Source organism: Calidris pugnax, unplaced genomic scaffold (genome assembly GCF_001431845.1).
Source record: "Calidris pugnax isolate Ruff unplaced genomic scaffold, ASM143184v1 scaffold100, whole genome shotgun sequence".
Taxonomy (NCBI): domain Eukaryota; kingdom Metazoa; phylum Chordata; class Aves; order Charadriiformes; family Scolopacidae; genus Calidris; species Calidris pugnax.
Window position 1 is genome coordinate 374,542 of NW_015090826.1, and position 16,371 is coordinate 390,912.

At 50.7% G+C, this 16,371-nt stretch overlaps 1 protein-coding gene and 1 long non-coding RNA gene across 2 annotated transcripts in view; one reads left to right on the plus strand and one right to left on the minus strand.

Moving 5' to 3' along the window:
* GMIP (GEM interacting protein) overlaps positions 1-15,878 on the minus strand; it is a 30,279-nt gene extending 14,401 nt beyond the window's left edge. The window contains exons 1-7 of the mRNA XM_014940190.1: positions 14,993-15,878; positions 12,765-12,902; positions 2,685-2,778; positions 2,533-2,599; positions 1,092-1,155; positions 366-491; positions 18-82 (exon numbers count right to left, since the gene is read on the minus strand). Coding sequence (XP_014795676.1) covers positions 18-82; positions 366-491; positions 1,092-1,155; positions 2,533-2,599; positions 2,685-2,778; positions 12,765-12,902; positions 14,993-15,203 — 765 coding nt within the window. The 5' untranslated portion in view covers positions 15,204-15,878. The remainder of the gene's footprint in view (positions 1-17; positions 83-365; positions 492-1,091; positions 1,156-2,532; positions 2,600-2,684; positions 2,779-12,764; positions 12,903-14,992) is intronic.
* Positions 374-13,106, plus strand: LOC106886908. Its single transcript, XR_001411760.1, has 3 exons — positions 374-697; positions 8,507-8,617; positions 12,981-13,106. It is a non-coding gene; the product is annotated as an uncharacterized LOC106886908 (long non-coding RNA).
* Positions 15,879-16,371: the final 493 nt, after the last annotated feature.

Consider the following 16,371-nt stretch of genomic DNA (forward strand, 5'->3'; position numbering starts at 1 on the left):
GGGAGCGGGGCCGGTACCTGTTGGGCGATGGCGTTGCGTCCCCCCTCCGCGATCTTCACCAGCCCTTTGGCAAACTCCGTCTCTGTAAGAAAAAAAGGGGTTTAGACACCAGATTCGGGCACCCGGAGGGGAATTTCTCAAAAATGGGGGTCATTCCCCTCAATGACGATCATTCACGGAAGAAAAATTCCCATTTTGTGTCTTTATCTTCAGGGAAAAGCCCCCAAAGGGTTGGTGTTTGGCCAACGTTTTGCTGCTGCACTTTTGCTTGAGACATTTTGTTCTTAGCTATGATTTTTTTTTTTTAGAAAAGCTCTCAAAGAGTGTACGGACTCCAAAAATGGACATTTTATGCCCAGCCTCACCGTAGCTCAGACGCTTTTCGATCCAGCTGAGCAGCTCTTTGACGTATTTACACCACATTTTGGCATATTCCAGGGCCGCCTCGATGCCACCTTCGCATTTTATCAGCATCTCGTCTGCCTCCTGAACTGCAAGAGAATAAACCCGGGTTCGGAACCGGCCGATGGGCAGAAGTTCCCCACAAAAAGCGGCAAAACTGGGAGTCTCAAGAGTCGATGCTGCCAAATATGCTGATAACAGCCATAAAAAAAGGGTTTTTCACTCAATAACATCATTACGATCTACTTCCCGGTGACCCCACGCAGTCCTGCCCACGGAACCACACAAGTTCCAGGTAATTTAGAGACATGTATTCCTCTGCCCTCCACTTTTAATTAAATATCTTGATTTAATTTGCTTTGAAATCCAAAAATGAAAGATTTCACGGGTTACTGGGGAGTTGCAGGAAGGATTCTCGGTCCCTGGTGGAACCAAATACAATTCCTCATGTTGCAGTGAGCAAATTTAAACCCATTTCAAGCTGAAATGGGTGAGAAAGCGGCTTAGAAATATTATTTTTATCCCCCGAAATTCCCACAGTGCCTGAAGGAAGTGGAAAAAAACCACCATTAAGTTGTATTTTAAAGTCCTGGTGCCAGCAGAGACACTGGGGTTTTGTCACTGGGAGGCTGCCGGGATCGTTACCGAGTGATTAAGGCTTCTCATGGATTTTTAATTAGTGATGTTACCTGTCACATCTGCCTGCACTTGCCTCTCTGAGCTGGTTTGGCTCTTGCAGAAAGTTTCCTCCGACTGTAGAGGGAGAGAAAAAAGGGAAGGGAAGGGGGAAAGAAAGGGGGAAGGGAAGGAGGAAGGGAAAGGGGAAGGAAAGGGAAGGAAAGGGGGAAGGGAAGGCAGAAGGAAAGGGAAAGGGGGAAGGAAAGGAAATGGAAGGGAAGGAAAAGGAAAGGGAAGGGGGAAGGAAAAGGAAGGGAAGGGGGAAAGGAAGGCAGAAGGAAAGGGAAAGGGGGAAGGAAAGGAAACGGAAGGGAAGGGGAAAGGGAAGGGAAAGGGGGAAGGAAAGGAAATGGAAGGGAAGGAAAAGGAAAGGGAAGGGGGAAGGAAAAGGAAGGGAAGGGGGAAAGGAAGGCAGAAGGAAAGGGAAAGGGGGAAGGAAAGAAAATGGAAGGGAAGGGGGAAGGGAAGGGGAAAGGGAAGGGAGGGGAAAGGGAAGGGAAGGGGGAAGGAAAAGGAAGGGAAGGGGGAAAGGAAGGCAGAAGGAAAGGGAAAGGGGGAAGAAAAGGAAACGGAAGGGAAGGAAGAAGGGGAGAAAAAGGGAAGGGGAAAAGGAAGGGAAGGAGGAAGGGAAGGGGAAAAGGAAGGGAAGGAAAGGGGGAAAGGAAGGCAGAAGGAAAGGGAAAGGGGGAAGGGAAGGCGGAAGGAAAGGAAATGGAAGGGAAGGAAAAGAAAAGGGAAGGGAAGGGGGAAGGGAAGGAAAAGGGAAGGGGAAAGAGAAAGGAAGGCAGAAGGAAAAGGGAAAGGGGGAAGGGGAAAGGGAAGGGAAGGGGAAAGGAAAAGGAGGAAAAAGGTGAAAGAAAAATTAGTATTGAGAAATTTGGAGGATTTTGTAAAAGGCCGGGTTTTTTTTCTCTCACAGCGCACAAGAATAATGGCTCTCAGAGAAAAATGAAGTTCCCAGCCCCTTTGTTTATACAGAAAAGCTTGAAATGAGGCTGATTTATCCCCAAAAGTCCCGCCCTGCCCAAAGCGAGTGAAAAACGTGAAGTTCTATTTTTAAAGGGCTTTTGGTTCTCGGGGCGAAAATTTTAAAGATTTTTGGTACGTGACTCCGAAACGGATTTGGGGTTTGGGTCCTGTCTGGTCTTTTCCTTATCACGCAGAATGTAAATTGGTAATTAATCCTGTTTTACAGGAAAATATAAATCCAAACAGCAAAAGGTTGAGTGTTTCCACCAGGTCTTATCTGCTCCGTTGCCACCTCTGTCGCTGTTATGACCCAAAGTTGTGCCGTTCTTGTCCGTCTGGACAAGTAAAAGTGACTATTTTTTTTTTAAGATGAGCACCCAAAAAGCAATGTAAGTCATGTGGAATTTAATGATGTAGAATTGTGCTCTTTGGTGATGGATATTGATAATTTATCTAGTAAAATGGATCTCCTTCTTTGCCTACCGGAACCACCTCGCTTTCTGCAGCCAGGTCTGGGTCGTCGGCGTCACCAATGAAGGTATCGACTGTCCTGAATAATTAAAAATAAGGCAATTAAATCAATGGAAGCTGTGAAGACCCCCAAAAAACGAGCTCTGCCCCCTTTCTCTACGTACTCGTTTCCGATTGAGATTTCTAGGGCATCCAGGCTGCGGAATATCTCGCTGTACCTCTTCCTGGATTCAGGCGTCCTCTCTTGGTTGTGGAGACCTGGAGTTGGAGAAGAAATCGTGTCACCGATTCTGTCCCGCTCTGGGGAGATGTCCCCTGTCTCTGGGGGCATCAGAAGGACACGGAGGTGTCGGAGCGGGGCTGGAGGAGGCCCTGGAAACGCTGGAAAGGCCCCTCATCATCTTTGTAGCCCTTTGTTGGACCTTCTCCAGCAGTTCCCTGTCCTTCTGGAACTGGGTAGGCCATAACTGGTCCCAGTGCTCCAGATGGGGCCTCCCCAGAGCAGATCAGAGGGGGAGGATGACCTCCCTCCTTCCATCTGCTGCTCACACTCTTCTTGATGACCCCCGAGGATGCCATTGACCTTCTTGGCCATCGAGGCACCTTGGTGGCATCACCGGGGGCTGCGTTGCACAAGTGGTGTGGGTGTGTGTCTGTGTCTGTCGCAATGTTCTACACACAGGAACCGTTTCTCAACGTTGGAGGTCGATTTACGGGGACCATCTACACCCCACACCTCCCTCAGTCCCCGGCGGGTAGGAATTTTTGGGTGTGAAAAGTAGAAATCGGGCTCGTCCCCACCTGAGGTGGGGGGACAATTCTCTCCTGCCACCCATCTCTAAGCTCTGAGGACATCCTGCCCACAGCCCCACGTGGGTTTTTAACACGGGGTGATGGGTGCCCTTCATCTCACTTGGGGCTCAGCGACGCCTCCGTCACCAAGGGCTGAAACGAAAATTAACTTGGGCCAAAAGTTGCTGCAAAAAAGTAAAAAAAAAATAAATTTAAAATACGGAAGTGGGCACAATCGGTAAAAAAAAACCCAACAATGCAAAACCAAAAGAAAAACTTCTTCAATCTTCTTTGTCCTTTTGACATTCCAGGAAACAGGATGTGGTTGACCTAAATCTAGAGTTGCTTCACCGGGGGGTGAGTTTTTGACAGCGAGAAGCAAGTGCCTCAAATGGGGCTGGGTGGAAAAGTCAGTTTGTGTCTCCTTCACTTAGAGCCACTCTTGGGCCTCGTCTCGGTCCCCAAAAATAGAGATTTTTTTTCAAGTCAGGTGTTGATGAGGAGCTGGTTCTTCCATCAAACCTAGAGGCAGTCACTGATCCAGACTTTGGGAGCCCATAACTCCAGGAAACTCCCAGGACCTGGCTGGGGAACGGTACGATCCTGCTCATCTCCCAGCCAAAACGGGGCAGAAAACCACAAAAATGGCTTATCTGAGACTGTGAGCACGTGTGTTTGCATGTGGGGGTTTTTTTTAACTGTATAAAGATGTCAAAAAATGCAGAGAAAGCACTTGAATGTACAATTAAGGGAATTATTAGGGATTTTTTCCCCCACAAATCTCCTTGTTTGGTGGCCAACGAAAGAGCTCTCTGACAATGACAGAGTCCTGGTGTCCGAGCTGTGAAAGTCACCCCCTCCGAGCCCGTCGGCAGCTTAAAAATAGAAATAAGTGTGAAAAAGGCTGGGTGGGACACGGAAGCCACACTCCCACTCACAGTCAGCGCCGAGCAATCGTAAATAATTCAGATTTATGCTGGCCTCCTTCTTTAAAAGTTTTCTGAAGGTTTTACCCCGAAGCGGAACGAGACGCCGAAAATGCGTGAGGACACGCTTGGGTTTTTACCGTAAATCACCGAAGCCTGAAGGAGCTGCAAGAAATGGCTCAGAAGGGCCTGAAAGTCATCAGGGGAAGCCAAGGAAGGGATTTAAAAGCTCTGATGATGCCAATGGAGAGCTGCAAACTGAACCCTGCCCCACGTCGTCGTGATAAATAGTGGTGATAAATCGCCGTGTCGCACGCGGTGGGTGAGCTGAGCCAGATGGTTTCCCAACCACCTCCTCCTGGGTCTTTTTCTGGAAGAGACACGAGTCGTTGGGCATCCAAGACGCAAGGAATCCAAGACTTGGTTGAGTTGGGATCCCAGCTCCCCTGGTTCTTCAGGGCTGTCACCTCCCCTCGGTGTCCTTGTCCCCAGGGGAGGATTCTATGGCAAGAAGAAGTGACTTGATGCCACCAGCGCTGCTGGATGCACGAAACAAAACAAATATTGGAGTTTTCAAAGCAGTTTACTGTTGGGCACCGAAAGATAAAGCAAGAACCAGAGGTTCTCACAAGTCTTTTGCTTCATCTCAAGAAGAAAACATTCTGTGTAATCCCATAAAAGTAGGAAGGTGGGAAAAATGGGACCTTGAAAGTTCTCCTGGACCTGGAAAGTTCTCCTGGACCTGGATGGTTTTCCCAGCCCTGCTGGAGCTGGTGTTATTTTCTGCCCTTCTCACTCCACAGCAGCACTGTCCATTGGACATTTTCCTGTCCATTTGAAAACATTCTGTATAATCCCATAAAAGTAGGAAGGTGGGGAAAATGGGACCTGGAAAGTTCTCCTGGACCTGGAAAGTTCTCCTGGACCTGGATGGTTTTCCCAGCCCTGCTGGAGCTGGTGTTATTTTCTGCCCTTCTCACTCCACAGCAGCACTGTCCATTGGACATTTTCCTGTCCATTGGACATTTTCCTGTCCATTTGGAATCTCTCAAGTGGCTTTTTACTGGCACGTGGAGGGGTCTGGGCCGAATGGTTCATTGTGGAATTTCTCATTCATCAAGGAAATGAATTGCCTCGAATGCATCGCTCTTCATTATCACAGATGTCATCAGGCCACCACCCATTGGACACCTTCAAGATGTTCCTTCTTGATGAATCCCCATTACTTCCTAAATTCCTAAACATCTACATCCGTTTTCCTGGACTGGAAGGAAACCAGAGCCTCCCATAAATACCCATCAACTAATTAATCTTCCAACTCTACTCAAAGCCCTTTGCTTTCACCAGGGGGGGGTTGTGTAGCAGAGCCCCCACTGGGATGTAGGACGGGAGGCTTGGAGAGCCCCCAGCTCCATCCTGTGTCCATTCACTGCGACTCCCCAGCCTTAGTTACAAACGGAGCCTTCCATTTAAAACCAGTTATCTTACTGGGCTGCCCGCTGACAGCAGGACGGCTGGTCTAAAAAGTCCTCTCCCGGAGATTAAAAGGATGTTTCTTGAAGGATGGCCTGTCCTTATTCTTCTTATCTCAGATGATTCCAGCAGAAACCCCTTCCAGTGTGTCCTTATTCTTCTTATCTTAGATAATTCCAGCAGAAACCCCTTCCACCCTGTCCTTATTCTTCTATTCTTAGATAATTCCAGCAGAAACTCCTTCCATCATGTCATTATTCTTCTTATCTTGGACAATTCCAGCAGAAACTCCTTCCAGTGCATCCTTACTCTTCTTTTCTTAGATAATTCCAGCAGAAACCCCTTCTATCATGTCCTTATTCTTCTTATCTTGGACAATTCCAGCAGAAACCCCTTCTATCATGTCCTTATCCTTCTTATCTTGGACAATTCCAGCAGAAACTCCTTCCAGTGCATCCTTACTCTTCTTTTCTTAGATAATTCCAGCAGAAACCCCTTCCAGAGTATCCTTATTCTTCCTCTCGTAGACAATTTGAGCAGAAACCCCTTCCACCCTGTCCTTATTCTTCTATTCTTAGATAATTCCAGTAGAAACCCTTCCAGTGTGTCCTCACTCTTCCTTCCTTAGATAATTCCAGCAGAAACCCCTTCCACCCTGTCCTTATTCTTCTATTCTTAGATAATTCCAGTAGAAACCCTTCCAGTGTGTCCTCACTCTTCCTTCCTTAGATAATTCCAGCAGAAACCCCTTCCAGCCCCACACTAGACCCACATCCTAAAGGAGAACATCTCTGCAGGGCCAATGGTCATGCTGGAGGTGGCCAACTCTCCTCCCAAGTCCTGGATGGGCCACCCTTGGATGGACCACCCTCGGATGGACCAACCTGTGATTCCATCTCCATCCTCTACCTCCTGGAGAGCTCACTCTCTCCTCTGCTGTCGTCCCCAGGGGGGGAAAGGAGCTCTGGGAGCGGAGCAGGGAGGGTATTTTTAGGAGGAGAAACCTCTCTTTCTGCCGTTCAGCAGAAGCTCCACTTCCCTTTCAGCCGCAGTCACCGTGAAATGAGGTGAAATGTCTAAAACCCCACGGTTTTGCCCAACCTTGCCATCCCCACCCGGGTCCTGGTGGCCCCTTCCACGCGTTGCAGCACCAACAGCTGCATTTTTTTTCACCGGGGTAAAATGTCCCCTTTTCTGCCTAAAAATGACTCGTGCTTCTTCGCAGTGTTTGAGGAAAAACCCCCATTTCCCAAGCCCTGCCATGGGGCTGAATCGAATGACACCAAATAAGTCTAAAAACTCCCAATTCCTGCCTGAAATCCTCCCTTTTTAACCAAAACACCCCCCCGGCGAGACCCCGATAAAGTGAATTAACAAAAATCAGCTCGTTTTGGAGGAGGTCGGAACCGCTACCGAAGGGCACAATTGCCCCCACCCCCCACCTCAACGGGCAGGAAACACTAATAAGGTCAGACGGCTTAAACGGCAGGAGGTATTAACGAGGAGATTAATGAATCACGTTGGGGGAGGAGGGGAGAAGGAGAATTTCCACTTCATACATCGATTTATTGGGAAAATCTGCCCCTCAAACCCTCCGGCAGAAACGGAGCTGGAGTTTAGTGAGATACTCTGCAAAAAAACCCACAAGGTGATGGCCAGATTTAGGGGCAAATATTAATTAAAAGGCCTTGTTTTGAGAGATTGCAGCCCCCTCTGGCACTTAGTGACTTGATGAACCTGGCTTTTTAAGGCAGAAAAGTACAATTGTGTTAAAATTCTCACTGCTTGTCTCTTTAATATTAAAAATAAGGGACTGTTGGTGATGGTTAAGAAGAATTTAGGCTGGTGGAGGTCTAAATGCAGACACTTCAGTGCTGGAAAGGGGTAAAAGGAGCTCCCAGTTGGCAACAGAGGGATGAAACTGGGATATTTAGTGGCTAAAAAAAAAAAAGAAGACTGAAGAAAATCATTTATACCAGTTGTTTCGGTTTTGCAAAGGGGCTGTCAAGTAAAACCTCTTTTGTGGAGGAGATTTTGCTGATGGGGCTACGGAAGCCCTTGGATTTCTCAAGGGCTTTTGACTCCTACAGTCGTGTCACCTTCGGGGTGGGATTCGTGGTTTCACCGTTTTGCTGATGAACCTAAAAATAGGCCTTTAATCAACGTTACGGGGCTGTTTCTCGGGGGATGGAGGGATTCCTGCTTTTTGGTGGGTTGGTTGGATGATGAGGCTGGTACCACCATCTCTCCTGCTCTCTGGGAGGACACAAAAGGGGTCTGGAGGGGGAGAGGGGGAGGAAGAAAACTGGTCCCACCACACAGCTCCTAAACAAGCTCAGCTTATTTGGTTTATCAGGGACCCTGAGACTTCCTTTAACCCTCCCCGTGCGCGACCGCGAGCCACAGAAGCTCTGCCTTGGCCAACGGTTTTGGGCTGGTCGTGACGGAGGCACCACGAGACCCAGGTGCTGGAAGGCGACCTGGGATCCAGGACCTTCCAGCTGCAAGGACAAGGATGTGTCTGAACGTGGCACCAGGGAAAGGACTAAGGTTGCTTCCCATTTTTCCTTGATTACAGGGCTTTTTCCTTGTTTACAGGTTTTTTTATTCCTCAATTATGGGATTTTTTCCTTGATTATGGGCGTTGCTTCCCATTTTTCCTTGATTATAGGATTTTTTCCTTGTTTACAGGATTTTTTCCTTGTTTACAGGATTTTTTTTTCCTCAATTATGGGATTTTTTCCTTGATTATGGGATTTTTTGCCTTGTTTACGGGATTTTTTCCTTGACTACAGATTCTTCTCACCCCTCCGAAGCACCACGGACTGGCCCCAGATGAAGATGGGGCTCTGGGAGGAGGATTCATGCTCTCAGAGGGTCCGGAGACCTCTCAGCTCCTCGATGGGGTGAGTGTTACTCCGATTCAAAGCAATTATGTTCATAATTAAGGCTGTCACCTTTGAGGATGAGGACTCAGAGCAAATTTTTGGTCAGAGGGACTGGAGCTGATGGTGGGCGAGTCCCAGCGTTGGGCATTTCCCACCTCTGAAGAGAAAGCTCTGCACCTTCTGCCTCCCAAAATAGGGGGTTTGCACCATTTCCTCTTAGAGAAGTTAATTTCTGGCATAAATTCATCAAATAACTCCGTCTGCCAGAGAAAGACTTAGAGAACTGAGCAGTTGGGACAGGGCTCTGAGCCCGGGGCTGGTGGGAGGTGTCTCTGCCCAAGGCTGGGGGTGTGACTGGAGGGTCTTCAAGGTCCCTTCCAACCCAAACCCTTCTAGGACCTTCATGGAAACCCCCGTTGGAGGAACTTAGGGCTCTTTTCTAGCCCCCTCCCCCGTGTTTCTGAGGTGGCCGAGAGGGCTGATCGCGTCATCTTCCCCACCGTGCCCCCAGAGCTCCCAGTATAACCAGCTCCTTTCAAACGCCATCACCTACCACCAGCTTCTGGGTCTCCCATGGCCGAATCCTCCTCCTTTCCGTCCCAAAGCAGCAGAATCCCAAATGGCCCAGCTTGGAATCACAGCCGAATTAAGTAAAAAAAAAAAACCAAAAAACCCAAAAACCATCGAATTCTCTGTCAGATCAGAGGTGAAGGAAGGATCTGGAGGCCCATGGCAGCCTCTACCCGGGGTGAAGATGAACCTTCAGAAGGTCCCGGGGACGAGCGCGGCTTCTGCCGCCAGATCTGCTTCCTGCAGACACGCTTCCGTCGGAGGAACCCCTGCGCCCTGCTCGTTAGTGTGATGGGGCCATTTGCATACGACACCCATGGCCCTTGGTGGAGGGGACCATTTCGGAGCCTTCCTGCCTTCAGAGCTGGTTTTTTTCCACCTGGGGAACTCTCTCTGCATCCAAAGAGACACCCATCCTTCCAAATATCCCAAATAAAGTGCTGAGAAACGTCCAGGGGGGACAAAAAAAGGGCTTTTGGGTTGAAAGAAGGGATGGAAGAGGGGAAAGGATGAGCATCTTGGGCAGAGGTCCTTCCCTGAGATGTCGTCCCCCAGCTCTCCTCGCCGTCACCCAGCCATAAAGGGGACCCCAGCCCAGTAAAACCCACTCCAAATTCGGGGTGGGGGGCATTTGTTCCTTAAATAAACCCAAGCCCTGAATTTTGGAGAGCGAAGGGAAAACCTATCTCTTGCCTCGAAATGATTTTTGGCTTTAAATCCCAACATCCCTCCCATGGGATGGCACCCTCCGGCTCACGAGGGGTTGATTTATGGGCTGCGAGCGTGGCCGTCTTTAAAATGGGTGGATTTTGCCCCGAGTTTAGGAGAATCCTGGTGGGGATTTAATAATGAAAATGTTCTGTAGGGAAGAGAAAACGTTTTTTCCAAGGTGATAGCAGCAGAAAACCAAAGCGAACCCCTTTTCTTGGCAAATATTCAAGAAACCGACAGCAAAAATATGAAGGTTGTGTGCTCGGAGGTAAAACTGTTGATTTTTCTTCGCTAAATTTAGGAGAATCCTGGTGGGGATTTAATAATGAAAATGTTCTGTAGGGAAGAGAAAACGTTTTTTCCAAGGTGATAGCAGCAGAAAACCAAAGCGAACCCCTTTTCTTGGCAAATATTCAAGAAACCGACAGCAAAAATATGAAGGTTGTGTGCTCGGAGGTAAAACTGTTGATTTTTCTTCGCTAAATAATGAATAATTACAAACCCTTCTGTTTTCTTCTGCAACCTTGTGGCCCCTGGAGCCCCAAAACCACAGGGTTTCCCTTCCCTCGGCGTCTGCTGGAGGCTCCAGAAACGCCGCTGAATTTCTTCGTTAAGTGTGTTGACCCGACCGTGTTTGCAAAGGGCTTTAATTACAGCTAAATGCTACAAAAAGTGGTTTTTCAAGCGCAAAGCCATTCCCTTGCCAAAAGGATTGTGGGATAGGACAGCAACACCCCTCCAATTAATTCTAATTAATTTAAAAAACAAGCTAATAAGAGCTAACACAGAGCAGGAATGGGGTGGCTCCTCATTTACCAGGAGAACTCAGGATCCCAATTAAGATCTCCTGGATCTTCTCGCTGAATTAGTTTGTCCCTTTTACTTTTTGGGGGGTTTTGGGGTTTGGTTTTGGGGGTTTTTTTTTGGTAAATGTGGAGACAGTAAAACCCGAAAGCCCTGCAGCGAAACTCCTCCTCAGTCGGGACTTTCTTTGTTTAAAAATGACTATTTTCGGCCACGCAGGGGGGCGAGTGACTTGCAGAGCCTTGGGACAACCCCCCCAGGAAGTCTCATCAAACTTCCCTTGACGTCACGGCGGCCGTTTTTGAAGAAAAAGACATCATTTTGGCGCCGGCGTTTGCTGCGGGCAGAGCCCAGGGGAGAAGGAGAGAATCTTCAGGGTTGGAAGGGACCTTTGAGACCATCGAGTCCAACCAGAAAATGAGAAGCTGGGGGTTGAGGTTGGGGCACTTTCCTTCCTCCTTTGCAGGTGAGGATTTTCCACTGGGTTTAAGCAAATCTGAGCTGCCCAGAGGTTCAACGTGCAAAGCTGGGAGGAGAAACATTGAGGATCCATCCTCAAACCACCCCACCGAGGTCGGTGTGGGGTAGGACAACCCTATAAACCCCCCAGGACTGTGTCAACCAGCCGTAACCATCATTCTGTGGGTCAGGATAACTCCAACCCCACCACCACCAGGCATTGAGAAACCAAAAGGTCTTTTGCAAGGGGTTCTAGAGGAATTTGGCACCAAGAGAAGCCCCAACAAGCATCTGCTGGCCCCAAGGGGCACGGCCGAGCCACCAACAGCTCCCCAGAGCCTGGGATTTCCATTCCTTGGCTTCACCATCCAAACACAAAGTGGTTTTATTACCAGGAAAGTGAGGGAACGGCGCGGATTGCCAGCACGATGGCCAACCCCAACAAAACCATCCCATCTCTAAGCCTTTATCTTGCTTTCACACAGAATCCCAGAGTGATTTGGGGAATAAATAATCCAAGTAAACCACTAGTGACCAGGCCAAGGAGACCGACCCAATGATATTCTCTAAAAGTCGCAATAAAGCCACCTAAAATAAGTGGGGTTGGAAGGGATCTCTGGAGATCACGTCCTCCAACCCCCCCCAGCCAGAGCAAGGGCACCCAGAGCAGGTCCCATCCAGGGGGGGTTGGAATGTCTCCAGAGATGGAGGCTCCCCCACCTCTCTGGGCAACCTCTCCCAGGGCTCTGCCACCCTCAAAATGGAGAAGTTCCTCCTCATGTTGAGATGGAACTTCTCATGTCCCAGTTTGTGCCCATTCCCTCTTGTCCTGTCACTGGGCACCACTAGAAAAAGCCTGGCCCCATCCTCCTGACACCCACCAGCCATGAGATCCCCCCTCAGTCTTCTCTTCTCCAGACTCCAAAGCCCCAAGTCCCTCAGCCTTTCCTCAGCAGAGAGATGCTCCAGCCCCTCCTCATCTTCGTAGCCCTTTGCTGGACCCTCTCCACCAGTTCCCTGTCCTTCTGGAACTGGGGAGCCCAGAACTGGTCCCAGTGCTCCAGATGGGGCAGAGCAGAGAGGGAGGATGACCTCCTTTGAGGTTCTCCACACTCTTCCTGATGCCCCCCCAGGATGTCATTGGCCTCCTTGGCCACCAGGGCACGTTGGTGGCTCGTGGGCATCCTGTTGTCCCCCAGGACTCCCAGGTCTTTCTCCTCAGAGCTGCTCTCCAGCAGGTCACCCCCAACCTGTCCTGGGGCAGGGGGTTGTTCCTCCACAGGGGCAGGACCCTACACTTGCCCTTTTAAACCATCTTCCCTAATGGTGGGGTCTGGGTCTGAAAAACCCTTGGTGGATCCCCGATTTCTGCTTGGCTTCGGTACCGAGGTGTTCTCTGGACACGGGGACACTCGTTGGGTGGACAAAGGGCTATGGACTTACCGTTGGCGTTGGCGATGAGGGTGGCCACGGCAGGTTGGATGGCATCCCCGGTCAAAGCAGGGTGTGTGTTCCTGAAGGAGGAGATGGCTCGGTACCAAGGTTCTGCTCTGGCTTCGGTACCAAGGTGCTCTCTGGACACGGGGACACTCATTGGGTGGACGAAGGGCTATGGACTTACCGTTGGCGTTGGCGATGAGGGTGGCCACGGCAGGTTGGATGGCATCCCCGGTCAAAGCAGGGTGTGTGTTCCTGAAGGAGGAGATGGCTCGCAGTAACTCTGCCAGTTTGGCTTCCACAGAAGCTGAATGAACTTCTCCTAAAATGAAAAAAGGGAAAAATTAATGTTGTTGGGTTTTTTTTGCACGCGCAAAACTCTTCTCCTCTTCTCTCCCAGGAGGAGCTCGCTCCAGCGCAGCGGTAAAGGGACCCGGCTGTTCCTAAACACTCAAATTCTGCTCAAAACAGAAAATAACAAACACTGGAGACCGAATCGAGCAGAAAACCCCACTTTCAGCGATGGGATGGATGTGGAAGTCGCTCAGTTGCCAGGGCCAGGACCTTCTGTGGGGCCTCACGTGGCCTTTTGTCCAGATTCTACTCCGTGAGCCCAAGCACCGAATGTCCCCCCCTTCCTTCTGCAGGACCATCCTGTGCCGTGGTGTCTTCACATCCAAAGCTCCGAGGGAAAACTCATCATCAAAATCAAGATGAGCACTTGGAAAAACTCTCGGTGAGAGAACCGGCCGGGGTGGGTTGAATTTCCATGAGCAGCCGGCGTTGTTTTGGTGGCTTTTGAAAGCCCAACGTCTGGAAGCCAAGAGCCCCGCGGCAGTTAGGGGTTGGCTCCAGAAGCTTGGCCAACCCAACTGGTTGGGTGTGCCGGGGGGAAGGCCGTCACCGTGACCTCCAGCTACAGCTTGCGGCCGTGGGTGGGGAGAGCAGGATCAGAGGGATCTCTGGATGCCTGGGTGGGAAGGACGGCGCTTCTCCAGGAGTTTTCTTCTCCCAGCAAGTGGTGGAAGGGATTTTATTAAGGCTGTCGTGCTCCCGGAGCAGCACCGGCCCTGTCATCTCCTTGGCTTAATTCTCATTTAGGTCTAGTTATTGGGCTCCAGCCTGGAGTGTCCTGCAAGGACAGAGGCTCAGGAGAGGGGGAAAATGCCAGAGCCTCTTTCCAGGCTGTGACACACCCTTGGGATCCCACCACTGCACACTTGAGCTCCTACCAACACATCCTTGGGATCCCACCACCACACCCTTGGGATCCCACCACCCCACGCTTGGGGTCCCACCACCACACTCTTGGGATCCCACCACCCAACACTTGGGATCCCACCACCCCACCCTTGGGCTCCCACCACCCCACCCTTGGGGTCCCACCACCCCACCCTTGGGATCCCACCACCACACTCTTGGGATCTCATCACTGCATACTCTTGGGATCTCACCACCACACTCTTGGGATCTCACCACCACACACTTGGGATCCCACCACCACACTCTTGGGGTCCCACCACCACACTCTTGGGATCCCGGATCCCACCACCACACGCTTCACTACCCCACACTTGGGATCCCACCACCACACTCTTGGGGTCCCACCACCACACTCTTGGGATCTCACCACCACGCTCTTGGAATCCCACCACCCCACGCTTGGGATCCCACCACCCAATGCTAGGGATCCTACCACCACACTCTTGGGATCCCACCACCCAACACTTGGGATCCCACCACCCCATGCTTGAGATCCCACCACCACACTCTTGGGATCTCACCACCCCACACTTCGGATCTTACCACTCAACACTTGGGATCCCACCACCACACTCTTGGGATCCCACCACCACACGCTTGGGATCCCACCACCCCACGCTTGGAATCTCACCACCACACTCTTGGGATCCCACCACCCCACGCTTGGGATCTCACCACACAATGCTTGAGCTCCCACCACCCCATGCTTGGGATCCCACCACCCCCCAGAGCATCACCAGTTCCAGCCTGTCCTCCACTCGTGACATTTGGGCTCCTTCCCAGGCAGGAATCCCAGTTTTCCCAGTGGAAAGCTTTCTTCCAGCCCATTTACCTCAACTCACAAATAATTGCAGGTTCTGCCAGCGGCACTCGAGGGGTTTTTGCATCACTTTTGGAGGAAACCCATGCACTTAGATGGTTAAAGTGCTCTGAAATTTTACCTCTTGATGCAATTCATTACAGGAAACGACTTTTACATAATTAAATATCTGCCCGGTGAGAAGCTGCTCTCCCCAGAAGTGGCTGAGGGTTGCCTAAATCCACGCTTTTCAATAAATAACGCAGCGAGAACGAGGCGGGATGGCTTCTGCTGGCCACCATCTGCTCGGTTTTTTCAGCAAATAAGTGGATTGAAACCCAAATCTTTACCTTTTTGGAAGAGCTGGCGGAAATCCTGAAGTTTCCTGTCGATGTTCCTCAGGTGTGTGGTGACGAGGAGGACCTCCGAGGGATCCGGGGGGCCGGTGCCACCCCTGGAGCTCTGGATGGAAGCCGACCACGAGCCATGGGGCTGGTGGCCCGGTGGGAGACATCTCCCTGGCCACCCCCCGACGTGGTCCCCAGCTCCCAGCCCATCCATGGCGAGGTGTGGGGCTGCCCCACTGGGTCGAGCCTTTCCCTCAAGCTGTGTTTTGGGGGGCAAACCACCCCCGGGGAGCCGTCAGCCCCACTCCTCCTCATCCAGAAGAGGACACCGTGGCATTGTCCAACCACCTCCGGAGAGGAGAGACAGAAAACTGGGATAAAAACCAGAAGGTAAGGGATGAATTCTCATCCTCTCAACGTTTATTTGTTTTCTGATTCCACAGAGGTTTTTTTGGAGGTTTTCTGAGAAATGACCGGAGCTGGTTTTAACTCTGGAGTGTCTTCACATCCTTTCCCTGAGAAACCCAAATTTGGGATGTTTTTTTTCTTAGCGAGGCTCTGAGATGGAAAACAAGCCCCCAGGATGGGGGCTTCCATCCCCTCCCTTCTCCCTCCCGGGCTAAAACACGGGCAAAGTCATCCCCCCTCCTCAGAAATCTCTCGGTTTGTCCCACTTTGCTGGTGAAAATGGAAAATTGCGCCGTTCACGGTGTCCCCAGTGCCTTGGGCTCCCAAATCTTGGTGTCCTGATGTGTTGGGCTCCCAAATCCCAACTCTCGGTGCTTTGGGCTCCCAAATCCAAAATCTCAGTGCCTTGGGCTCCTGAATCCCAGTGTCCCGGTGTGTTGGGCTCCCAAATCTCAGTGTCTTGGTGTGTTGGGCTCCCAAATCTCGGTGTCTTGGTGTGTTGAGCTCCCAAATCCCAAATCTCGGTGTGTTGGGCTCCCAAATCTCAGTGTCCTGGTGTGTTGGGCTCCTAAATCTTGGTGTCCCTGGTGCGTTGGGCTCCCAAATCTCTGTGTCTCAGTGCCTTGGGCTCCCGAATCCTGAATCTCGGTGTGTCAGGGTCCCAAATCTCATTGTCCTGGTGTGTTGGGCTCCCAAATCCCAAATCTCGGTGTGTTGGGCTCCCAAATCTCAGTGTCCTGGTGTGTTGGGCTCCTAAATCTTGGTGTCCCTGGTGCGTTGGGCTCCCAAATCTCTGTATCCCGGTGTGTTGGGCTCCCAAATCCTGAATCTCAGTGTGTCAGGGTCCCAAATCTCAGTGTCCTGATGTGTTTGGCTCCCAAATCCCAAATCTTGGTGCGTTGGGCTCCCAAATCTCTGTGTCTCACTGCCTTGGGCTCCCAAATCTCGGTGTGTCAGGGTCCCAAATCTCTGTG